The 23786-nt window shown below is 55.6% G+C and overlaps 9 protein-coding genes across 9 annotated transcripts; 4 read left to right on the top strand and 5 right to left on the bottom strand.

Annotated features, from left to right (window-relative positions):
* Positions 1 to 244: 244 nt before the first annotated feature.
* On the bottom strand, positions 245 to 2717 carry CC84DRAFT_1162391 (acetolactate synthase). The gene is made up of 3 exons (XM_018177982.1): positions 2299 to 2717; positions 550 to 2232; positions 245 to 498 (listed from the first exon to the last, which is right to left on the bottom strand). Exons 1-3 carry the CDS (start codon positions 2624 to 2626, stop codon positions 449 to 451), a joined length of 2061 nt encoding a protein of 686 aa, XP_018038805.1. The 5' UTR covers positions 2627 to 2717; the 3' UTR covers positions 245 to 448.
* Positions 2718 to 2893: 176 nt separating this feature from the next.
* CC84DRAFT_1162390 (uncharacterized protein) lies at positions 2894 to 4858 on the top strand. Its single transcript, XM_018177981.1, has 3 exons — positions 2894 to 3267; positions 3333 to 3382; positions 3443 to 4858. The coding sequence occupies exons 1-3, from the start codon at positions 3202 to 3204 to the stop codon at positions 4680 to 4682; spliced, it is 1356 nt and encodes a 451-aa protein (XP_018038804.1). The 5' UTR covers positions 2894 to 3201; the 3' UTR covers positions 4683 to 4858.
* On the bottom strand, positions 4729 to 6977 carry CC84DRAFT_1162389 (uncharacterized protein). Its single transcript, XM_018177980.1, has one exon. The coding sequence runs from the start codon at positions 6906 to 6908 to the stop codon at positions 4788 to 4790; it is 2121 nt and encodes a 706-aa protein (XP_018038803.1). The 5' UTR covers positions 6909 to 6977; the 3' UTR covers positions 4729 to 4787.
* Positions 6978 to 7102: 125 nt separating this feature from the next.
* Positions 7103 to 8408, top strand: CC84DRAFT_1141135 (uncharacterized protein). Its single transcript, XM_018176315.1, has 2 exons — positions 7103 to 7249; positions 7295 to 8408. Exons 1-2 carry the CDS (start codon positions 7134 to 7136, stop codon positions 8328 to 8330), a joined length of 1152 nt encoding a protein of 383 aa, XP_018038802.1. The 5' UTR covers positions 7103 to 7133; the 3' UTR covers positions 8331 to 8408.
* A 1626-nt stretch (positions 8409 to 10034) lies between these two features.
* CC84DRAFT_1239619 (RTA1 like protein) lies at positions 10035 to 12331 on the bottom strand (the record flags this gene model as incomplete). Its single annotated transcript, XM_018183982.1, has 3 exons — positions 10035 to 10503; positions 11504 to 12130; positions 12178 to 12331. 3 exons carry the CDS (start codon positions 12329 to 12331, stop codon positions 10472 to 10474), a joined length of 813 nt encoding a protein of 270 aa, XP_018038801.1. The 3' UTR covers positions 10035 to 10471.
* A 1614-nt stretch (positions 12332 to 13945) lies between these two features.
* On the bottom strand, positions 13946 to 14871 carry CC84DRAFT_1162387 (uncharacterized protein). Its single transcript, XM_018177979.1, has one exon. The coding sequence runs from the start codon at positions 14509 to 14511 to the stop codon at positions 14116 to 14118; it is 396 nt and encodes a 131-aa protein (XP_018038800.1). The 5' UTR covers positions 14512 to 14871; the 3' UTR covers positions 13946 to 14115.
* Positions 14872 to 17710: 2839 nt separating this feature from the next.
* CC84DRAFT_1141132 (uncharacterized protein) lies at positions 17711 to 19124 on the bottom strand (the record flags this gene model as incomplete). The annotated part of the gene is made up of 2 exons (XM_018176314.1): positions 18245 to 19124; positions 17711 to 18181 (listed from the first exon to the last, which is right to left on the bottom strand). The coding sequence occupies exons 1-2, from the start codon at positions 19049 to 19051 to the stop codon at positions 17711 to 17713; spliced, it is 1278 nt and encodes a 425-aa protein (XP_018038799.1). The 5' UTR covers positions 19052 to 19124.
* Positions 19125 to 19260: 136 nt separating this feature from the next.
* CC84DRAFT_1141130 (uncharacterized protein) lies at positions 19261 to 22050 on the top strand. Its single transcript, XM_018176313.1, has 2 exons — positions 19261 to 19450; positions 19502 to 22050. Exons 1-2 carry the CDS (start codon positions 19420 to 19422, stop codon positions 21811 to 21813), a joined length of 2343 nt encoding a protein of 780 aa, XP_018038798.1. The 5' UTR covers positions 19261 to 19419; the 3' UTR covers positions 21814 to 22050.
* CC84DRAFT_1162384 (tubulin-tyrosine ligase family protein) lies at positions 22023 to 23712 on the top strand. The gene has a single exon (XM_018177978.1). The coding sequence runs from the start codon at positions 22222 to 22224 to the stop codon at positions 23617 to 23619; it is 1398 nt and encodes a 465-aa protein (XP_018038797.1). The 5' UTR covers positions 22023 to 22221; the 3' UTR covers positions 23620 to 23712.
* The last annotated feature ends 74 nt before the right edge of the window (positions 23713 to 23786 follow it).

Here is a 23786-nt window from a genome sequence, read left to right as displayed (position 1 = left end):
TGCAGCGAGTTGGATTGTGGGGGTATCTAGTACCTGTTCCAACAGCACGGCATGAACACATGAGTCAAGTTAGCACCAGAGGTAACTAGGGAACACAGCCTCATATCCGCACTGTGTGACTATCACGTTGATCGGCGCCAGGTGCATTCTCAATTGAAGACTCGATGACTGTTCCCAACAATGTTAATACCACACTCGCGAGAGAGTGGCAGGGCAGCGGAGCGAGAAACCCGGGCAATTGTAACTGATCGAAAAATTTGCGTGTCATATTGATATCTTACTCCTCAGATGCAAAGGTATCCCCAGCAAGCATCCACACCTAACTTTTCCGTCTCATCAGACGGGTGAATAATCAAAGATCATGCAGTGCACGAACGCCCGAGTCGTCAATAATGTACATGCGAAATGAAGGTATTACGCGGAATGCCACGAAGCAGAAGCGCTACGCTTAGCGCCCGCTCCGTTGCCTAGTGTTCGCTCTTCGCTCGGATACGACCTCTGCGGGATAGTTAGCAATCGTGGACCACGCGTGATGATGGGAATACGAACTCTCGTCATACACCAGGAACTCGTGCAGGCCATTGCCTGCAGGAACCATCGGCAGTACGGGCACCTTCTGGTCGACAACGACCTCGAGCAGGGCGGGGCCGTCCGTGTTGATGAGCCATTTGAGCTTATCCTCGAGCTCCTCGAGCTTCGAGACACGGTCCGCCTGGACGTACATGGCCTCGGCCAGCTTCACGAAGTCGGCGTTGCGCTGGTGCGTGTGCGAGAAGCGGTCCTCATAGAAGAGCGTCTGCCATTGCGTGACCATGCCCTGCTCCTCGTTGTTCAGGATGATGACCTTGACGCCGATGTTGAACTCGGCCGCGGTGGAGAGCTCGGTCAGCGTCATAGAGAAGGAGGAGTCACCGTCGATGTCGATGACAAGGGCGTCAGGTCGTGCGACCTTGGCGCCGATGGCGGCGGGCAGGCCGTAACCCATGGTGCCAAGACCTCCGGAGGTGATCATGGTGCGCGGGTGCGTCCAGCGGAAGTGCTGCGCTGCCCACATCTGGTGCTGGCCCACACCCGTCGTGATGACAGTCTCGGACTTCATCGGCTCTGTAAGCTTGCTCAGCTTCTCGATGACAGTCTGCGGCTTGATGAATCCGTTCGGTCCCTCCTTCTCGTACGCCCACGGGAAGCGGGCCTTCCAGTCCTTGATCTGCGCGAACCACTCCGGGCGCTCCTTGACCTGGTTTACGAACGGGACCAGCTGGTGCAGGTTCTGGACGACGTCACCCTCGACGGCCTCGGTGGCCTGGACGACCTTGTTGATGTTCTTTGGCATGATCTCGAAGTGGATGATTCCACCCCGTCCCTCTGCAGCAGCTGCCTTCGCTTCGGGGGCGAACTTGGACAGAGACAGCGTCACACGATCATCGAATCTCGCACCAAGAGCAATGATCAGATCCGCCTCTTGCATTGCCATGTTCGCGTACGCAGAGCCGTGCATACCCAACATGTGCAGCGACTTCTCGTCGTGCTCGTCGAATGCGCCAAGACCCTGGAGGGTGGTCGTCACAGGGATCTGTGCTTTTTCGGAAAGCTCGCGCAGGATCTTGGGGCCGTCGGGAACGGAGACCATGCCCTGACCTGCGTAGATGACGGGCTTCTTCGCAATGTTGATGAGGTCTGCAGCGCGCTTTATCGAGGCCTGCAGCGTCTTCCTGCTCACCTCACGAGCGGCCAGGGTCGCTGCGCTGGGGTGCGGGGGGAGACTAGACGTCATGGGAATGGGCTTGGTGAGGGTGCCGCCGGTAACATCCTTTGGCAGGTCGACAAGCACGGGGCCCGGTCGCCCGCTGGTGGCGATCTCGAAGGCCTCGTTGATTCTACGCGGAAGCTCGGCGATGTTCTTGACGAGGACGTTCCACTTGGTGCACGGGCGGGTGATTCCGACGGTATCAGCCTCCTGGAAGGCATCGGAGCCAATGGCGGAGGTGACGACCTGTCCAGAGAAGACGACCATGGGCGTGCCGTCCATGAGGGCGTCCTGCATGGCGGTGACGACATTGGTGGCGCCGGGGCCTGAGGTGACGAGCACGACGCCAGGCTTGCCAGAGGCGCGGGCATAGCCCTCAGCCATATGGCCGGCGCCCTGCTCGTGTCGGGGAAGGATGAACTCGAAGTGTGGGGAGTTGTAGATGGCATCGAAAACGGGGAGGATGGCGCCGCCGGGGTAGCCAACTGGTCACACGACAGGTCAGCACAGCAATTGCACGCATTGGGGCAGGGTCCAAGGGATTGGCGTACAGATGTGCTTCACGCCGTGCCTCAGCATCATCTCGTGGAAGATCTCGCCGCCCTTGAGTCCGACCAGCGAGTGGTCCATCTCGGGCTGCTGTCTCCGCAGCGGCTGCACATTGTAGTCCTCTCGGTTGAACGCGGGCGCTGGCCTCGCTCTGGGCTCCGCCTTTGCGGCGGCAGCGGTGCTCTGCGTCCTCTTTGCCTCTGTGATCTTGGGGCTGGCGGCCGCCACCTGGGCGGATCGGTAGGGCGACGCGGCGGCGCGGGCAGTGGATGTGGAGAAGCATCGCGAGCTCCGCAGAGCCTGGATGGCCTTTGTGCGCGACTGCTGCATGGCGCGGGAGCCTCTGCGGCGCTGTGCGGGGAGAGGGGAGGAAAAAGTAAAGAACTGGGCGTGTCTCGTGTGTGGGAAGCAGCTTGGAGTCAGTCGCTGGCCAGCCTTTAGCTAGAGAAAATCGATGGCGTCGGGCGACCGAGAGCGGACCGAAAGCGGGACTTCATTGGTCGCGACTCCGCCCGCTACCCCACAAAACGGCATCTGGGCACAGGAAACGCATGTGGGAGTCGTGTCGAGTCGTCTTCGCATGCTGCCAGCATCGATCCGGTCCCGGGCTGCTCGACTGCTGCATATTGTCTCTGGCGGCTGCGCCCCCCGCGCTGCCTGCGCTGCCTGCGCTGCCTGCGCTGCCTGCGCTGCCCTCTGTCTCCCGCCGTCGACACTTCCGACGACTGCTCGCCGCGAGTGCTCCTCGCTCCACGGGCCAATCAGCGCGCCGGCGTTGCTGCTAGGCGTGCGCCTGTTCCCATTCGCACACGGACCGAGCTGGCGCGCGCCTCGCCGATCTCGGCCTCGACGCACCTGCAGCAGCCACGCTACTCCACACGCAGCACCCCCGACGTCAGTCCACCATGGCTTCGCACGGCCGCATCAACAGCACCGACGAGCGGAGACGGGGTGCGTATATTGCCTGCCCCTCCTCGTGCCGCCCCCTCGTATATGCATGCACGTGGACATTCACTGACGAGAGAATGGACGCGCAGTCGCGATCCCCCGCCGCTCCACCAAGGGCCCGCTCGATGTAGACGACGAGTACGTCCTGCTCCTCACCGACCCCAGACTTCGGACCATTGGCACTGACAGCACCCACAGTCCCCTCGCTGCTCTCGCAGCGCAGACCGCACCACCCACCAGCTCACGCCTCCACTCCCCCTCGCGACCCTCTCACTCACCTGCTCCCCGCTCCCGCCTGACAAGCCCCCCACCCTCAGACACAGGACTACCTGTACGCCTGCACGACCATGCGCCCCTCTTGAAAGACTTCTCCTTCCTGCAAGACGCCTCCGCATACCACGTCCTCCCCGCCTCCACCGTACCCCCGCCCTTCCTCAACGCTCCTAATATCCCCTCGGTCGCGTCACCAATCGACACCCTCCTCCTGAGCGGCCACTACCGCCTCGCCGCCATCGCCGCCGCGCGCAACCTCGTTGCCAACACGCCCGCCACCGATTACACGACGCTGTTCCACCTGCTGCATATCCGGCTAAGTTGTTTGTGCTTGATCAATGAACATGCGCTGGCTGCGCAGGAGGCCAAGGTGTTTGGGGATTTGAATTCGAGTTTTTATTATAGGGACGACGGCGATGGTGGTGCGAGAGGGCATCTTGTGCCGTGGGAGCTAAGGGTACTGGTGGTGCGGCTTGCAGCGCTGGGGTATGGGGAGTGGCGCAAGGGGATCATGGGATACTATGAGCTTGCGCGGGAGTGTCGCGAAGCCTTCTCAAAAGCCGAGGACGACGCGGAAAAGGAGGTGTGGCGGACAAGGCTGCGCGATTGCGGGGTCAGGGTCGCGAATGTGCTGGTTGAGATGGGGGATTTGGAGGGCGCGGGAAGACATCTCGCGGGCTTGGATGCGGGCGGCGAGGAAGGGCAGGACACCAGGCTGATGGAGACGCTGGTGTGGCTGCGTCTGGGCGACGTCGCAGCCGCACGACGGTGTCTCGCATCCGCTTCTACCTCCACGTCCACCCCTGACGCCCTCCTCGACGGCACCCTCCACGCCCTCCTTCACCTCGCCGACGGCTCCCCCAGCGCCGCCGTCTCTGCCTTCTCCGCTCTGCGCACCACGTTCCCGTCCGACGCAATGGTCGCGCAGAACCTCGCCGTGTGCCTGCTCTACACGGGCCGCATCGCCGAAGCGCGAAGCCTACTACAAGACCTCGTCGACGAGAGCGCGCCGTTCCACAGCCTGGTGTTCAATCTGAGCACGATATACGAGCTGTGCACGGAGCGGAATCGAGAGGGCAAGATGGAGCTGGCGAGGAAGATGGCGGCGCGGCGGGGTGACGGAGGTGTCGGGTGGGAGATGAGTAACGCGGATTTCAAGCTGTAAGGCCAAGGAATTGGTGTGATACCAGATGAGACATGCAGGATGATACCATATGATGTCTGTCATTTGAATGATTTGTGTACCTAGTGGAGACGTGTGATGCAGCGCTCAGTCTTCGTCCGACGCAAACATGTCCTCAGCTTTTGGTCGAAGGCGCCTAGCCCTCGCCGCAGCCGTCTCCCCCGGGATCTCAGGCGGCTCCGCGCGCTTCTCCTTTTCCTTCTCTACCTCCTTCTCTGCCCGTGCCTCAGCGGCCGGCGCAGCCCGAGCAGGCGTCTCCCCCTCAACCTCCATCGGCGTACCCTCGTCCTTGACCTCCGGCGTTCCCGCATCTGCCGGACCGTCCACCTCCATCCTGCCCTCCTCCTCCGCCCTCTCCCTCTTCGGCACAGCGCCCTTCTTCGCGCGTCTTCTCTCCACCGCCCTTCGCTCAATTTCTTCCTGCTCCCTCTCCCTCTTCCGCCCATTGAACGCCTGCTCGATATGCTCCAGCGACTCCTTCTCAAACAGATGCTCGTCCATCCACACTTTCAGTATCGCATTCACATCGTCGCGGTACTGGTTCTCCGCCAGCCTGCCCATTTCCAGCTGCGTGGGGAGCCGCTCGAGGTACTCGAAGACCTTGCGGTCGACGAGCTGGCTGCCGATGACGCCGCGGTACTTGTACGCCATACCGGGCTCCTTCTGCGTGGTAAGCGCCACATCCGAGATGATGCGCAAGGCGTTGGTAGTAAGCTGGGGAATCTGGCCGCGACGACGGCTCTCTTCTTCTTCTGTGAATTCGGCGCGCGCGAGCTTGGGGTTTGCTTTTGAGAGGAAGAAGGGTTGGAAGATGTTGGTCACGAGGAGGGATACGACTTCGTCCATGCCCTTGGAGACGTGGTCGACGGCGAAGGTGGAGAAGGAGGCGATTTCGTCGGAGAGCGCGCTGGAAGGAGGCAGCGTGGAGAGCAGCCAGACGAGCAGGGCACGGTCGCGTGGGGGCATGATGCCGTAGCCGGTGTGGGCGCGGCCGGGATAGTCGTCCCCGACGGGAAGGGTGGTGCGCGCGTGGGCGGGTAGGTCATCTTCGTCTTCAGAGTCTTCGTCCGCGTAGGGGTGGTTCAGGTCCCAGAGTCCGCTCGCGTACTCGTCCATCAGCGCTTCTTTCGGACCACGCCATTCGGGATGGCGTTGGAAGACGTCTGGGCGGGATGTCGAGCTGAGGATCTCGTGAAGGCGCCATCGGTAGTAGCGGTTCAGGGGGTGCTTTTGATTGAAGAGCCAGGCGAAGCGCTCGGAGGACTGGACTTGGGGGTCCTGCATGAGAGCGGCTTCGAACTCAGTTCCGCCCTCGATCACGCCTTCGATTGTCTGATGTATCAGCCTCAGGGTGGGAAGATCTGGCGGTGCGTTGGCGGTGACCAGCATGCGCTTATTCATCATCTCCTCCCGCATGCGATCGCGATTGTTGCCACCGAGGTCTGGCGGCGGAGCGTAGCCCTTTGAAATCTCCACATCCTGCAACGTCGCGCCGAACGGCTCCTCGTGCTGCTTTGTGCTCACGCTCCGACCGCCCAAATAGCGATCCAGATGCAGATAGTATCCCTTGCCTAAGTATTTTTTGTCGTTCATCTTGTTCATCGCATCATCGAGGTCGCGCGCAGTAGCTTCCTTGTCGAAGATGACCTTCATCGAAGCAGACGGCCGTGTTCGCTGGGACGGGCTCGAGGGTCTTGACGGCGGTATCCTCTCAACCTTGACCACCTTGAGCGACGGAAACTCGGCGAAAAGCTCTTCCACTCGGCTGGGGTTTATCGCAGGCGGCAGGTTCGATGCCTTTGCGACCACCGTGGTGTATACGTTCTCGTTTGCCCTATCTTCATCCTGTCCCGCCGCAACTCCGCCGAATCGTGAATGTGGTGGCCCAGTATATCCTCCCGGTGCGCCCGGTCTCGCGTACGCAGGTACAGGCTCTGCGTCCAACGTGCCTGGTCCACTCTTCATGGACCGCGGCCTTCCCGTAAAATGCCGCTTCGAGCCTGTCGGTACGAACACGTCTTCGGCCTCGTGGTCCTTCTCCGTCTCACCAAGAACGCCTTTCTCCTCGCCGTGCTCCTCCATGAAGTCGGCCATGACCTTGTCGAGCGCATTTTTCTCCTCGCGCGCTTTCGCGTCTTCTTCTGCTTTGGCTTTGGCGCCAAGTTGCGCGGCCTTGCCGGCCTTGTTAAGGGAGATCCTGAACGCCATGTTAATCGAGCATGCGGAATTGGTACGCGCACGTCGACGATGAGGGATTGTGCCCCAAGGTGGGGTCGGAGGAGGTGAGCGTTAAGTTAAGCTCGGGGAAGGTGTATCCGTCTAATGGCGCTAGTGCGCACTGGCGTGTGGTGCCTGGCGTAGCATCCATGACCCAAAGTACCCCACGAACTCCACTCCGCTCACATCTCGCCACATCCCTTGATCAATTACAAGATGGCGAGCCAGCAAGACCTGCAGGCACTGCTCCGCTTCCTTTCGCAAGATGCCAAGATACCGCTCGCTTCCGCAATGGGCAAGATCAAGGACCTGCAAGCCGCAAAATTGATCACGTGAGTGCGCGTGGACGCGCAGCTGTGCATCGCTAATCCGTGCAGACCAGACAGCATTGCGAAGTCTGATATAGGCAGCCTTAAAAAAGTACTCGGTGATGAGAAAGTCGCGCGACAGGTCCTCAATGCGGCTAAACGTGTGTCCAAGAAGCGCACAAACAGCGATCTTTCCACAGCATCAACATCTACCATACCTTCCTCCGTAAAGAGAGCAAAGACGAGCTTCGGAGCACCAATGGACCCCGCTACCTTCGAAGCCTCACTAGAACTTCCGTGCTCCAGCCTTCCCGCGTCAGACCTGGAAGACATAGTCTTATTCACTAACCGCGCACCACTCGTCCTCGCCGTCGCCGTGACAGTCCTAAAATACACAATGCCCACGCAACCACTCTCCAGCAGACTGAGCCTCGCACAAGCAGTGTGCAGCGCAAACAGCCAGTCCAAAGCCAAATACCTCGGCATCCAGAACGGCGCGTCCGCAGAGGACGAAGGCTGGGGCGAGGGCCAGCCGCTCATCACCGTGCTGAACCGGCAAATTCGAGTGATGAAGAGGTGGGGATATACGTGGAAGGAAGAACCTGAGGTGAAGGAAGAGGATCTGGCGGCTTCGCAGGCTACGGTGGGCGAGGACGATGCGCAGGATACGCAGGAGACTGTTGCGCCTGATGAGCCGGCGCTGTGGGGTGTGGATCTGGAGGCGCTAAAGAAGTCGAATGGACCAGTTACGATTGGGGCGAGGCAGGGGTCGACGGGTGAGCTGCCCATCTACAGGCCGGAATCTACGCGGGCGTATCTAATGAAGTCGTTTGGAATGAAATCGAGCGACGATGCGAAGCCTGGGAAATCGCTGACGGGAAAGAAGGCTGCGGAGGAGAAGGAGCGAAATCTTGGTTTACTTCTCGCATCTTTGGACTTGCTGTGTCAGTCTTGGGCACCGATACTGAGCAGTGAGGACTTAGACAAGAGGGCTTGGGGTTGGTATTGTAGCGTGAGACCGGAGGTTAAGAGTGGTGTTGCAGGCTGGGGAGGGAAAGGAGACGTGAAGCTCGCGGATATCTTGCGACTACGACGGACAGAGTAAGGCAGCGCCTAATTGAAAGCATTGTTGGTCAGAACACAGCTTTACTAAGCTTGCTACACAACGATGAAATGCTGGCCCGGCGATTTGATTGCTTCTAGGATTGTAAGAATCTCAGAATGTCTGGACGTGCGAACTTCGGTCTGGATATGCATGTCTGCTGGTAGTGCAGCTGGAACGCTCGGATCGTCGTCCATGACCCCTTTCTTCTGGCTTGATTCATGTGCTCGGCAGCAGCTTAGTCATTGCTGTAGAAGGTGAGTTGACTTGACAGAGTGTAGTGTTGCTGAGGTGCCAAAGCTATAAAATGAGCTTGATTGGCCATCCGCTGTTCAGCCTGGCGAGTGCACGCTCGAGTACTTCGTGCCGAGAAGACTTCACGGGATAAGTTGCACTTTACTGTTGCAGGAGAAGCTTGTACTGATGAATGAACATGGTTGGCGTGCAGGTTCAGCTTTCGCTTCGCCCCAGCAATTCAACTGAACACAGAAGCCTGATTTAAACGCCCTGCGATACGACTGGACTCAGCCTTTCGCCCACTACATAGTCTTTGCGCACCAGTCGTTTCTCGGAGACTGAGCGATCTTTACGCCGGATTCGCATGGCAGATAGAGGAATTTGGTGATCATCTACGAGGCTGGGTCCGTCGCTTTCGTGACTGGTTAACTCCTACGGGAATCTGCTCATACAGCGATCCGGCTATCCAAAATTCAGAGTGCGGCTTTCGTCGTATTCAGGCGCCCACCTTACCAAATGCATTGTGGCTGCATTAGCATCATTACGAATCCTTGGCTTGGCTCTCGCTCAGCTGGGACACATACAGCCTGATCAACCCCGAAGCCTTAATACCCCCACAGTTTGACCCTCAGAACCTTCATACAGGTTTTTCATTGTTTGCAATAACACAAAAGCCATCTGATAGTTGATACGGCATGGCTTGCAAGAACCTGAACTGCACACCACCGGGCTACATAGACGCCAATGCGGACATATCAGGGAAAGGAGTAAGTGGCACCTACAAGGTCACCTCCGGTCGATTGCTAACCGTTATCGAAAATATGCTCTCGCTGCTTTCCTCAGCTCTGCTTTACTCACGTCAATTGCCGTACTCTACGCATATTTCTCGGATTCCTTCCCGGATTGGTACCTTAACGACGTCGACAGAGCGGTGATAGAATACTTCCAAGCTTGGCCAATATGGCTCCATCCTACCTTCTATATCCACGCACCCCGAAAAGTCTGGAGATATGTGCGGAAGAAACCGACAACTATCGAGTCAACTGCCATCGGTAAGAAAGAGCGGGAGGAGGCGGTCACACGATTTATATTAGCCCTGAGCGACCAGCAGCTCGCCACTGGACTTGCTGTAGTCATTGGAGCCCTTGCAAATCAATGTACGCTGACCAATTACGATATCAACATGGCTTTCAGCCTTGCGTGGTTCTCTGCTACTACTCACCTGGCAACATTGGATTGCCTCAACGATTATTTCCAAAAGCATACGACAGTTTGGAAATGGCGCGCGGTGGGCATGATCGGGATACTCGCTTTTATTATCTATGGGACGGCGTTTAACCTCATCTCATACACCCGTCACCTCAGTCTGCCAGCCGGTTGTGGCGACGAGGCATCCATAACTACCAGTGATGGGGGAGTCACGACTCTCTACTATGATCCTATCACAGCTCTCAGTATCTTCGTTTCCGTATTCCTGGTGTGGCAATACTGCAAACGCATCCTGTCCACTTATGACTTGATATCGCGGAAACCTGGTATGGGTACCAGGCTACAGAGGATCGGCTTCATCCTAGGTACAATCGCCTTTCAAAGCCAACACCAGGTCACAATGGATGAACTGGACACACTTCTGCAATACGTATTGGCAGAGGAAACTTCTAAAGCAGCTCGGTCGATGCTTCGCAGATTCGAAAAGGAAAGAATTGGGAGCACACGTTTTCTAAATTTGGTCAGAAAACGTTTGAAATACACCCACGTAAGAGCTCTGCGCATGTACAGGCAGTCATTTATCTCCAAGTCTCCGCCGTTGATATTCATGATGTCGTTTGGCCTTTCACAGATTATCTACAATCGTTGGCTCGTAGAAGAGACAGTAGTCATGGACTCCTCGATGGGGTTCGGGCAGATCACGCCCTTGTTTCTGCTGATCCTGCCCTTACTTGCAGGCGCAGAGATTTATTATGGTCAGTGGGATAAGGCGCCATGAATTGACATTGAAACTGCTAATTCTTTACCAGAAGCGAAGCATAGCATTCTGAAGAGCGCATTGTCAGATAATGGAACGGGGACCGAGCCACCATCTGTACTACGCCCATCCATCGAGACAGATCAACACTCGATCCAACGCGCGAATACCGTTCCGTTATCAATCACAGCCTCGAGCGATCCGGATCTGACAGCCCTATTGAAGGATGGAGAAACTTACGACTCGCTCTATCAGAAGATCCAAAAATATTATTACAAAGAGACCAAAGAAATTCAGGTTAATTGGGACACAGCTGGAAACGTCGACGACCTTACTCATTTACTCAAAGAAAAGCAGAGACTTCTCAAGGATTACCAATCGTTAGAGCTGATTGAGAAGCAATTGCCAGACGAAAGATTTTTGGTCCTTACTATTTACGTTCATTTGTCGATCATCATGGCTTTTATCGGGATTGGTATGAATATGCCCGTTTACGAGGTACAACTTGTCACTACGGCCTTGTCTTCATACATCATTATGGGTGAGCTTGCCGGAACGCTGGTCCCTGCAGTCCAAGGTTTCGTAACAGCGGGGAGGTTTCGAAGCGAACTCGGCGATCTGTTAAAACTGATTCGAACACCGTCCACAAAGTAACAAGATGACGATACCTCCACGTTTTCTCACGATTTAAAAGCTGGAAAATCATCTTTAAATGTCGCACACCATCAGAAGTGTTTCGTATCAGCATACTTCGCACTAGAACATCCAGCGGTAACAAACACCAGCTCTTGACGGAGGGCAGAACCTAAGGTCCTGCCCTCTCAGGCAATTGGCAGGTTACAAGAGGAGGAACACGATCTCTACATATCCAGACTATTTCTTTGAGTCCCAAACTCATCTTCACCTGCATGTCAAGCATTTCTTACATACAAATCAATGCAACTGTCATCGTCACCCGAGATACCCAATGCACCCGCACCCGCACCGAAAACATCAGTAGCGTACACGAAATGAAACATGATCTGAACCACAAGCATGGGCACTGTGTCGAACATATACATGTACACTTCATGACTGGCAAGATAACCATCATGTCCCTGACCAAACTCCACAATTCGAAATACGCAGCGTAAGATGATAATCACCGCAGCAGACAGGAGGAGCTTTAGCAAAGCAGACCAGGTGTACTTGCCGTGCTGGGCAACCTTGTATCCTTTGGGGGAGTTGCGCAATCGCTTCCAAAAAACGAGCGAGATGACAAGGAAAAAGCTGAAGAAAAATAGCTGGATGAAGAGTCCAACAAGCATGGTGGTTTGTCCCATAGTAGCCATGCTTGCTTGTGCCATCATGCCGCCGCCTCCAGCTTGCATGAAGAACGCGAGCACATCGCCACAGACGAATATCTTTGTTATGCGTGTAGGGCGGATGATCGAGGCGTCGGGAGCATCGACGAAGACGACGAGACGGCCGTATATCATATAGATAGTGGCTGCGTAAAGAGAAGGTGGAAGAATGATAAATAGAGATTGACCGATGTAAAGGCCCAGAGATGCCGGTGATTTCGCTGAGAGATATCGAAAGACGTAGCCAGCCGTCATCACTAGAATGGTCAGTGAAGACTGAGCTAGTCAATCTCTGAACACTTACTACATGCGCCAACTGTGAGAGGGCTATAAAACCATGCCTTCTTTCGGACCATCTGGAACACATGGTAGGAAGCGCTGATGCCGAAAACGCCTGCAGCAATGATCGCGCCAGCCAAGCTTGGTTTATAGAGGTAGATTCCGGTGTCTGTGTTCATTGCGTTCAAAGTTGATATATTGAAAACTTAGTCACTTTCGTGCAAAAGGACTCAAGCCAAAGTAAGTAATGAGAGACGAAAGAGCGACGATAAGATGAATGGTATAGAAAATATAGATGAATTGTTCTGCACTTTCTCTTAAGTCATTCCGTTTTATACTTGTTAGGGGATTCTCCAAAGCCAGAAGGAGACTGAGTCGGAGTGGCTGTGCTAGCTGCAAGACGTGTTCGCTATGAACGAGGTGGAGATGAAAATACGTTATACGACGTATGGGAACTTCAATGCTCAAGTTACGATGAAACATCGTTATACTTTACCCAAAGTGGCTAGCCTTGCGGTGAAGAGATAAATTTACGGTTTCGGCGCGCACCAGCCAACGAGCCCCCACTCAAAAAACGTATTGCGTATTTGTCGTATCGCTAGTCTACCTCTGGGGGAAATGACTGTCCCCCTCAATATGGACACTGAGAGAAGTACAAATGTAGAACTCCGCAATGCCAGCATCGAATCTTTTACAGTCCATTTCCACAATTCGATTTGCACGTGCGTAACGCTTTCATCACATCAATGTGCTCTCGCTGCATAGAAAGTGCTCAGGGATGCTCATACGCCTGTAGGGCAATAGGAACACCGGCCGTTTCGTGATCCAGCTCAGCTTTCGCAAAATGTGCTCCTGGAATGTCAACGGCGGTGTCAGATGAGCGGTCCTTCTTGTTGCTAGGTTGGACGGAGTTGGGTGGACCGTAGACATTTGAGCAACTCGAAGGACTCATCGCCCTGCATTATCTGGTGAGATGTCGGGATGATGCCGACGGATGACTGAATACATATGGTATCGTCTGTCTCGGCGATTGATCGCTCTAGGGCATCATAGCTGTTCATAGGAAAAATCGCATTGTCGGAGCACACCAAGATCAATGTGTGTCGCTTTGTAATTGAGCAGACAGTTTGGAACCGTGCCGAAAGGCCGCATACGTTGCGCAATTGCCGGCATGGTCCGCGTATTTATGGAAAAGCCGCTCCTGGTAGATGAAACTTGCGGCATAGCTTACTTCCCTATGCACGCCCCGCACGCCCTTTTCCTCGCCCATATTAAGACTGCTGAGTTGATTAATAGCTTGAGATACAACGAATAGAGCTTAGAAGATGAACAACAAAGTATGTAATCCACGTCCCCTACAACTCGAATAGTGACGTGATACCGTCTTGGCGGACACTCACAACATCATAGGCCGTGTTCATGTTGGAGGCTCGCTAGGGCTAGGCAGAGAGATATCGAAAGTTTTTGCGAGCCAAGGTATGTCCAAATGGTCTGCAATACATTCGATTCAAGTCCATCCTAGCTGTATTGTGCTGATATGGCTTGTCTTTTCAGGCGCTCATGTCACGATATTAGCTCACAAATAAGCAGTTTTAGACCACAGCGTTCGGTACTGTTCTGTGCTGTGCTAGGCACGGTCGAACACTGCACCGGGTTGGATCGCAGGCCTCCGTCTGAGGAAGGTAGGCTGGGTCGGATGCACGTGTCCATACACCGAAAAAAAAGGGCTAGGTAGACGGTTTTCTGAATGAATTATCAACCATATGGTTCAACTTATGGTGATTGCACAAGCTTCACGGTTACTGCTCACCTGCTCAATATGGATGTTACAAACATGACCCAGGACTAATTTACACCCGCCAACCCGAGGCGGAAAAGATAACGCCATCGCTTAAAAGAAACAACATTTATACAATGGAGAAGCGAACTGTTCCAGGAAGTTGACGCCTTCTACTCCGACGCTTCATTTATCTTCGCCCTTTCCACTCATCCCCTTGACTAGCTGCCTCCCCATCAATCTCGAGATCTCGACCGCATAGTCCCGCTTGCGCATGCGACGCACCTCGTCTTTGCTCTTCCCCTGGAAATCCTCTTCGCGGTACGGCTGCGGCGCGTCTGGATCGAATGCTGTTGTGGGCTTGAAGTCGCTCGGCGAAGGGAAGGATGTGAGATTCTCGGTCTCCCGTTTGTGTGTGACTGAAGGGGAGCGTGGCGCCTCGCAGGAATGCCTTGAGGACTCTGTTGATGCTTTGGAGAGGGAGGGCGAGGGCGGTGCGTGGTGTGGGTTTGTGATGGATGACCCCTGCGAGGTATGGGAGAGTTCTCGGACGGCGACTGTGGAGCGTGGAAAGTCGTCCATGGTAATGATAGCGAAAAGTGAAGTAGTGGTTCGCGCGTGTGTGGTTGATCGCTTCGTACGTGGTGTACTTAATGCACTCTGGTCAAGGCTCGAGTAAAGGTGAACAGAAATCTGACCTCCGACCTCGCATCTCACCCTCCTACGTTTTTAATCGCATGCCACCTCCCGACGTCACTTCCGAGCGAGCTCGCTCGACGCCTTTGTCCTGACGACCGCAAACGGCAAAGATGCACAGCCAATCAGCGATCGCTGCCCTTCGTATGCAGGAACAGCGCCGGACTTGCCTGTTGCGAAGATGCGCGTTTCAGGAAAAGCAGGGAAAAGATGTTCGGTGGAACGTGCCAGCGGCTTAGGTGTGGGTACAACGTTACGTTGTGGGGTCCGGGGAGCGCGAGAATGCGGGTGGGCATCACGTGGCGTGCGTAGCGATGATGTCATGGTAATAGGCAGGATGGAAGGAGAGACGAATGTGATATTGTGGGATGCGGTTCATGAGATTGCTGTGATGGCTGCCTGAAATTCGATACGATATTCCATAGATGCTGACGTCCTCAACCTGCGTACGTTCAGTTTCCTCCCATATGTATTTTCCGTGCGCTCAGAATGACAGCCACCCTTTTATTCTACTCGCCAGACTCTTTTGCTCTCTATTCTCCATTCCTGACCTCCGCGACCCCAAGATAGTCTCCCTGGACTTTTGGTCTTTTCTGTGTTTCACTATTTCCACGTGCGTGGGCGCGTTAAACTGGCCGCTCACTCTGCGGATCTCATGCTGCGACATCGATCGCTCGCTCCAGTGCGATGCCGCGGAGCTTGATGACGCCATAGGGTGGAGGTGGTTTGTGGAGCTGCTACTGGACAGAGCGCGGTCTCGTGTAGATGCGGAGCTGCCGTACTTGTCTCGCGTGGATAGTGAATGCGCTGTTGATGGTCAGCCCAATGACAACGGGTGCGATGGGCGTTGCTCACCGCCACCGCAGTGCTCCCGGATGTTCTGCTGATACTGTGCTTCCATTGTGGTAAATATATGCCTCCGCACCGTGAATACTGGATATTATGATCGAAGGGTACTTGGGATCTTAAAACCAGGGCGCCTCCACGCACCGTTTTACGTGTGTAAGCCCACCCATCCTTGATCTACGGTGTCCGCGACCACAACGTCAAGACATCTGCATCGACCAGCCAAGCTGTGATGATCGCGCTGCGCCCAGCGAGCGAGGGCTTGGACGGAATGATGTCCAGATAGGCTTTCCGTGACGGGCAAGTATCGGTTAGGCGGCAGCGTTAGTAGTGGCGCCGCGGAGGGCTGACGGAGAGGATCATCGCAAGAGTTCGTGATTGGTCAGGTCTACCTTGATCATGACCTTGATTGACGTGGGGGCAAATTTTGCATACGTGCTTGCTGCGATTTGCTGAAAGAGTACGTTGTCATTGCCAGTTTTAGACCCCGTCGAGCGGTAAGTGCGCGTGACGGCGGAGTCCACTCATGAACTGTATTCGTACAGGGTATGTGTTGAGATGATGTTGAACAATTCAGATCCCGCCCAAAGTTGCAGATAAGTGTCCATTTGTTACTTCATCGGGTGAAGATGTCAGTACGAGTTACGATACACTTGGTGAACAGAGCCACTGAGCGGATCAACCACTAACTCCACGCAAAGCATACCATAGTGTACGACTAGTACCATTCCATCTACCCCCAGTTTAATCCTGTGGATATGCAGACCCATCTCAGCGCCAAACGCCCGCCGAATCCATCCCATATCCAAGCAGAGAACCCTTTAACCCTCGCCAACTTCGCCTTCTTTACAAAATAATATCTAACTCTCGGCGCTGGGGTTCTGCCCTGCCCCCTGATCCAAGTATATCATCTTCCTACGGCGGCTGCGCAGCCTGCAAACGTGGAAATAATGAGGATCATTGTGCTGGGGCTTCTTCAGTCAGACAATCTTAACCAAAAACCCCTCTCTGTCTACATCGCTTAGCCGATAACATGTGCCCCTCCCAAAACATCCAGGGCAAGACCGCCACGCCCCAAATCCAACGTCGACCCGAAGCCCACCCCAGAGTTCACACCAGACTGCGTGTCCTTGTTCAGCCGATGTGATACATCTCCGCCCATTCCTTCCACAGGTCCCTGTCGATGACAGAATCTTGCGAAAACATGAGGTGAAACCCAGTCAAAAGCCATTACCATCTACGTCTCCTGCACATGCTGTCTCGAAAATCATTGTAGTCGTCTTGGGAGCCGATCCCCTGGTTTCCTCAGCGGCTAGCTTACAGGTGAGACGCAGGCTTTGGCATGCCATCGTGATGACTTCCAATTGCTGGTGTTGCTGCTGGGTGAGTACGTTTTGAGGTGAATGGTTCGCTTTCTCTCAAAGGCTTGATTTGATAGAGAGAATTATGGTAGTTGCGCAGTGAGTCATTTAGGCTGGGGAGTGAAATTCATGTAGTGTACCGATGTTGTGGGTGGTCACTTAGCGGACTGACTCACGAAAATCTTGTAGGCGCGGCAAATCCACGGTACATGATTGTAGTTTGAGCGGCGCTGATGCCTCAGTCCCATGAATCCATGAAAGGCCAGTTCACCATCAGCATGACTCGTTTGGGACCCCGTCCGATGTCGAGAAGCGATCACTTCCACCTCTGCAATTCTTCACGAGAAGAGACCTATAAACCGCTCCAGGGGTAGGACCGCGACTAAAGCTTCGCCTAGCTGTGCTTTCATCAGCCCTGTTTACTGTGACCTGCCTGAAAAGTGCGCGGACAGGAAAAGGCGCTGGATAGGGAGAAGATTGGGGGCAGGATAGATGCTGCGTGTAGGGAGGGCAGGGCGGCGGGCACAGTTTCTATAACGGACGTGGGTAAGCGCGGGAGATATTAGGAGTAGTTTTAGTGGGATTTTGGCCGCAGGGGGGAAAAGGAAGTAAGGAGAGCTTAGCAGCTTTCGAAGGCGAGAGCAGTTAGCGGATAAGTTAGTAGACAGAGGTCAGGGCCAGGGAGGCGGGGACGTGTGATATGATGACTTCGTGTTGTGCGAGGGTATAGTATTCTCTCTCCAGTCCAACCTCGTGGACATCCAGGCCCATCTAAGCGCCAAGCGCGTGTTCCAAGCCATCCTGCCGAAATGTTCTTCCTCCCCTCCGAGAACTAATCAAAAGGTCTCCCTTCCCAAACCGGTGTCGACTACGTACGCTCACTTCGCCTTCTTCGCAAAAAAACTACTCAACTTTTTCATACCACTCGTGTCTACCTTCTTCAACTGCTTCACCCCCCTACTCTCGCTCTTCTTCTTCTTCTCTTCCTCCTCTTTCTTCCTCTTCTTCTCCTCTCTTTCCATTGCCGCGCCCTCGTCTTCGTCATACCCGCGCTTCCGGCTGATGTTGTCGGAAATAGAGCGTAGTGCGAGGGCTTCTGCGCGCAGTTTGGTAAGCGCGGCGAGGTGTGTGTCTAACGAGCTGAAGTCCGGGGTTCGGGACGATGTGATCAGGGGATGGAGGGTGGGAGGGAGGTAGGATGAAGAGAGGTAGGTGAGGGATGTGCGGAGGCGGAGGAGGTGGGGGACTTCCGGTGGAGTATGTATGGCGGGTTTGGCGACGAGGTCGTCGGTAGTGGATGTGAAGGAAGTCGCGGTGGTGTGGGATTCGACCGTTATGGTAGCGGAAGACTCGTTCTCGGACCGCGTGATAGTCGATGTTGTGGTCGCTTGCGAATTTGTGGTTGCTGGAACGTCTGCTAGAGCGGACGTGGTTGTGAAAGTGTCTGAGCGTAGGACGTTCATGACGGGGACTTCAAGCGCTGTCTTGACGAAGCGTTCCTCCATGGAAGGCGGAAGGCCTTGGGTGCACATGCGCTCCGCCTTCCGGGTGAGCACTCTCGTAAGTTTGTCGGTGGATAGGCGGTACATGGTCTCGTCGCCGGCGGTCACTGTGTCGCACACTGCAGCCATTCGTTGCTCGACCCTGTCTTTCAGGCTCGGGTGTTGTGAGAGCAGCACTTTCCACTGCCGTGATAGTGAGGCGAGGTTATCGAGATGGTCTTCGAAGGAGAGAAAGTACTGCTTGTCGCCTTGTTTAGCGCCGGCCTTCGGTGCCAGCGCAGGCAAGATCAGGAACAAGAGGTCGATTGGTGTCGCGAGGAACATGTCGGCTTTGTTGGTGAGATAGCCACCGCCTAGGCCTGCCTCTGTGTCTGCATTATCTGTCGTAGTCTCCGCCTGCGCCTCTTGCTCTTTCGCTACATTGTCTGATGTCTTCTCGGGTGTGATCAGCCAGCTCTTGCAGTCCTTCTTTGGCGCCGCAATGCGCGTGAACTCGTAGAAGCCTTTGCTGGGGCAGAAGTAGTATCGCGAGGGCGCTCCATTCGCAGGATTGTTTAGTGTGACAATGCGTGACTCATGCGACGTGTGTCTGGGAAGGACGAACACTTTTGGCGGGTTGCTCGTAGACGGCGGGAGCGGCTTCGCCGTGGACTGCGGCGGTTCTGGGGTCGTTTCTTTCGTGGCTGCGGCCTTGGGCTTGGAGCGGGTGCGCGCCATTGCGCAATTATGTGGCGATTTGCAAGATGCTGGGACTGATGTTCTTCGATTATACTGCTGCTTTCAAAAAGTACAGCACAACTGAAAGAGAGGTAAATTGGAGGACGCGTCGCGGGCGCGCGAGCCAATGACGACGCGTTGTCCCGCGTCACCCCGGCGCGTTTCAGATGCAACCTTAATCGAACACCCAGCAACCCGCGCCTGCACGTCAATCAACAAACCGTCGAAAAGCTCGCCCGCCGTTCCCCCGCTGCTCCCCCCTCGTTTCCCCCCCTGCCTCCAGATCTCGTGTCGCAGCGCATGCGCGGGGCTCTGGCACAAGATATGGGCGCGACGCCCTCAGCGCACGACACCACCACGCCGCGATTATGATTGTGAGGGACAGCCCTAAGGCGAGGGGTACGTATCCACCCGGCGCGTTGCCATGGCCTCGCAGCTAAGCGCCTGCAGCACCCAAGGAGGCCCCGAATTGGCCGCCCAAGTCTCCACTCCACGCCATACTGTTGTCGCCCTCGGCGCGCCAAAAGTACGAAAATCAGCGCCAGCGCCAGCGCAGCGCAACCTCGCCCTCGCCCACCAAGCTTCGCCCTATGTCGCGCACCCAATCCACCATCTCGGACGACGAGGAAGAGGAGGACGAGGAGACGTTGCAACTGCAACTCCAGGCCATCGAGGCGCGCTTGAAGCTGAAGAAGCTGCAGAAGGCGAAGAGAGCGATCGACGATGGAGACACCAACAGTATCGACATATCCTCGCGACCGGGCACAGCGGCTAGCCGGCGACCGGACCTTCCAAAACCGCGCTCCGAGGTGCAGGTACCTGTGTCGCCGCAGAGAAACAGACGGGAGCCCGAGGAACAGAAAAGCCCGGCTAGGGTATTGCTTGGCATCGATAAGGGGTTGAGGGCGCAAGACGTCAGTCTCAAGCGCGCGTCGAGTTTGTCGGCCCGGCAGGCGGCTGGTCACTCACGGACACGATCAGCGCCGGCAGTCGAGGCACCCAAGATCAAAAGTTTCAGCGAGAGGATTGCGGATAGCAGGAATAAGGAGAAGGAGCGCGAAGAGAAGCAAGCGAGGATCGAGAAGAGCAGGACGGGTGGCTTTGGCCTGCAGAACATTGAGGGCGTGAAGGACAGGCCGGCTTCCAGAGCTGCCTTCTCGCTAAGCTCAAGGACGAAAACCTCGGATGATTCCGCTTCTTTAGGGAAGAGTCTCGCACAGAGTCGGCACATGAACAATCTGCGGGAAACTGCAACCCCCCGGCCGGGATCTACATTGTCCGGAAGACTGGAGCGAACACCATCCGCAGCCTCAATACCGCCGTCAAGAGGATTTGGTCCCACAGCTACAGCAGCAAAGTATGCAGAGATATCGCAACGGGACGACAGCACGGATGCTCCGAGCTTTGAGTCCTTCTCTGGCCTGCACCTCAAGTCTCGAGAGATGCAACACAATACAGTGACCCGGACACTGGATGGCAAGACTGTCGTCACGATCCCTCAGCTCTTGAAGACCGTGAAAGCTCCTGAATATGAACCGCCGGATATGGAGAATGACTACGTGGTCATGGGTGTCATCGCCGCCAAGTCGTCGCCAATGGCCACGAAGAACGCAGTCAAGCAGAGATCGGCGGGCAACCAAGAAGAAGATGCGCATGCGACCAACAAGTTTATGATCATCACTTTGACGGACCTCAAATGGGAGCTACAGCTATTTCTCTTTGATACTGGCTTCTCGAAATACTGGAAACTCACGCCTGGCACACTGATTGCTATTCTGAATCCCGATATCCTCCCACCTCGCGACCGTGGCTCGACCAAGTTCTCTCTAAAGCTGACTAGCTCCGATGACACCGTGCTAGAGATTGGCGCAGCCCGGGATCTCGACTTTTGCCATGCCATGCGGAAAGACGGCAAGGAATGCGCGCAGTGGATCGACGGACGCAAGACTGAGTTCTGCGACTTCCACCTTGAACTGCAGGTCGAGAAGAGCAAACGAGGCCGGATGGAGGTTAACACCATGACTGGCTTCGGCAAGGCCCCTGGGGCTGGCCGAGGCAGCATGTTCGGCGGCCGGGGAAGAGGGAAGGGCGATGAACTGAGACGGGAAGGAAGATATCACGACGCTTTTCTTCACGAGACCATGTACATTACGCCCGGTGCCGGCAGTTCGGCGCGATTGATGGACCGAGATGAACAGCCATACAGTGTGACGGAGCGCGCGGAAAAGCATCGTAGGCAGCTCGCGGAGAAAGAGAAAGAGCGCGAGCTGGCAAAAAGGCTGGGCGATCTGGGCAGTGGTGCTGGAGGGGAATACATGAGGCGCGCTGCGTTGATTTCGGCTTCAGCCATGCAAGCAGAGTCGTCGCGGTCTTCCTCCGCGCTGGATGACCCCTTTATCACCAAGCCGTCAGGTCCGACCGACGTCCTCGGCCTCCTAAACAAAAGAGCAGAAGACGTCTCGCTGGACCGCGGCCCTTCTGCTGCTGCTAAGCGCAAGCGCGCCATCTCCGGCAAGTCGACCGCGTCGAATGAGCCCGTAGGCTGGGGCGGCGCCGGCAAGCGGGGTCTCCTTCTGTCCCCCACCAAGGTGGAGCGCGCCTCATCTATGCGCGGAACAAGAGAGCCTAGTCCGGCGAAGAAGAAAGCAAGACTGCTCCTGCCGGAGAAGGGGATTCGCGAGCCGGGCAGGGACAGCCTAGGCACCATGGACGTGGGACTGCTGGCGGCCATGGACGACGATGACGATCTGGAGGTTGTTTGATTTGGGGAGACTTTGGACATGAGCTTCTGATACCAACACTAGGGTTTATTATGTTTACGCCCGCTGGGCTGTGTATGATGGATGGCATGGATGGTGGGTGTTTTGGCGCGCATGGGGCTGGCACGCACTGATTGGCTGGGCTAAGCTCGGGCCACTAAGCGAGTGAAAGTGCAACAACTTTTTGGGCGGGCAGGCATGAACAGCCTACAGACTACGACCGTTTCCTTTTGTATACCCAAAAACACGGCCGCGCGCCGCTTGTTTCTTGTCACTGCGTGGTATCGTGCTAGTGTCGTCCGTGTGACTAACCTCCCATAATCGCCCGTCGAGGAGTTTTGTAGCTCAGGACCAACCACCCAAAAAGAGATAGCTTCGCACCTGCATACCTCCGTCTACCGAACTATCCAAATGGCGACAGCAACAGCCTCCCCGCCATCCCCAGGCCCCGCCAAAATATACGCCTTAATCGCCTACGAAGACCCCTACGTGCAGCCCCTCATCGTCGCGGCAGTCCAGAAACATTTCCCGCCAGAAACGATCCAATTGATCACCAGCCTCGATGATGTACCAAGCAAGTCCTCCCGCCTCCTCCAATGGGTCCAATATGAGTCCATTAATTTCGAGCATCTGCTCTCCCACCCCTCCGCGCACCTCGCAAACGCGTACGTCATTCGCAAAGCGCTGATCCGGAAGCACTATCTGAGTACGACGGTGGCGAATTGGGTTGTCAAGCATTCCGATTCGGTCTTGTTGAAGGGGTGGAAACAGGGGGTCGAGTTTGAGGTGGATTATGCGGAGTTTCTGGATGATTCGCTCGTGGAAGCCTGGGAGTTGAGGGAGTCGTGGGCAAGGGGGGAGAAAGGAGAGGGGCGGGAGTGGTGGATTCTGAAGCCGGGGATGAGTGAGCGGGGGCAGGGTATACGTCTGTTCTCCTCGGAGGAGGAACTCACCCGCATCTTTGAGGGGTGGGATCCGGAGTCTGACGATGAAGAAGAGGACGAGGAGGACGAAGACGAGGATGCGAGGAGTGACGCCGCCGACGATGAAGAGAAAGGCGTCGATGACGGAAATGGCATCATCACCAGCCAACTTCGGCACTTCGTCGCGCAGCCGTACATCCACCCGCCGCTGTTATTCCAGGGCAGAAAGTTCCACATCCGGACGTACGTCCTCGCCACGTCGGCGCTGCAAGTGTATGTCTACAAGCCGATGCTTGCGCTGTTCGCGGCGCGACCCTATGTTGCTCCATCATCAACGGCTTTTGAGGAAGGCGACGCAGAGGATGCTCTAAGAAGTCATTTGACGAATACGTGTTTGCAAGATACGGGCGAGAGGGAAGGCAGCGTGGGGTTGTTCTGGGACCTACCCGAATCCATTCCTTCACAGCCATCCTTTTCCGAAGACGAAGATGCAAAGAAGGAAATCGAAATCCCACACGCTCCCACCTGGAAATCCGACGTCTTCACCCAAATTTGCGCCATCACCGGCGAGGTATTCGAAGCCGCGGCGCGCGGGATGTCGATCCACTTTCAGCCCCTTCCCAATGCTTTTGAGATTTTCGGGCTAGATTTTATGGTTGGAATTGAACCAGACGGCGAGCTGCGAACATATTTGTTGGAGGTTAATGCGTTTCCTGATTTCCGGCAGACTGGGGATGAGTGTAAGGGTGTTGTGGAGGGGTTGATGGACTGTGTGGTGAGGACTGCGGTTGTGCCGTTTTTTGACGCTGAGAAAACGGCGGAGGTGGAGAGTGGACAGGATGGTGGGTTGGTCAAGGTGCTGGATATTGATCTGGGGAGACGGTAGCGGTGTGTGGCGTCTGTGGTGGGGCGTAGGTTGGGATGGGTAGGTGATGATCAGTGCACGGAGCCAAATAGAGTACATAAAAAGACGCTCAGCGCTCGATATGGATTGTGTTTCACACTCCCACTCCTCTCGCTGATGGAATCGGGCCTTTGCGGTCCAAAAATGCT

The sequence above is a fragment of the Paraphaeosphaeria sporulosa genome (genome assembly GCF_001642045.1).
Source record: "Paraphaeosphaeria sporulosa strain AP3s5-JAC2a unplaced genomic scaffold CC84scaffold_3, whole genome shotgun sequence".
NCBI lineage: Eukaryota > Fungi > Ascomycota > Dothideomycetes > Pleosporales > Didymosphaeriaceae > Paraphaeosphaeria > Paraphaeosphaeria sporulosa.
Note: the sequence above shows the minus strand (reverse complement) of the source record. Positions and strands in the feature narration are given on the sequence as shown.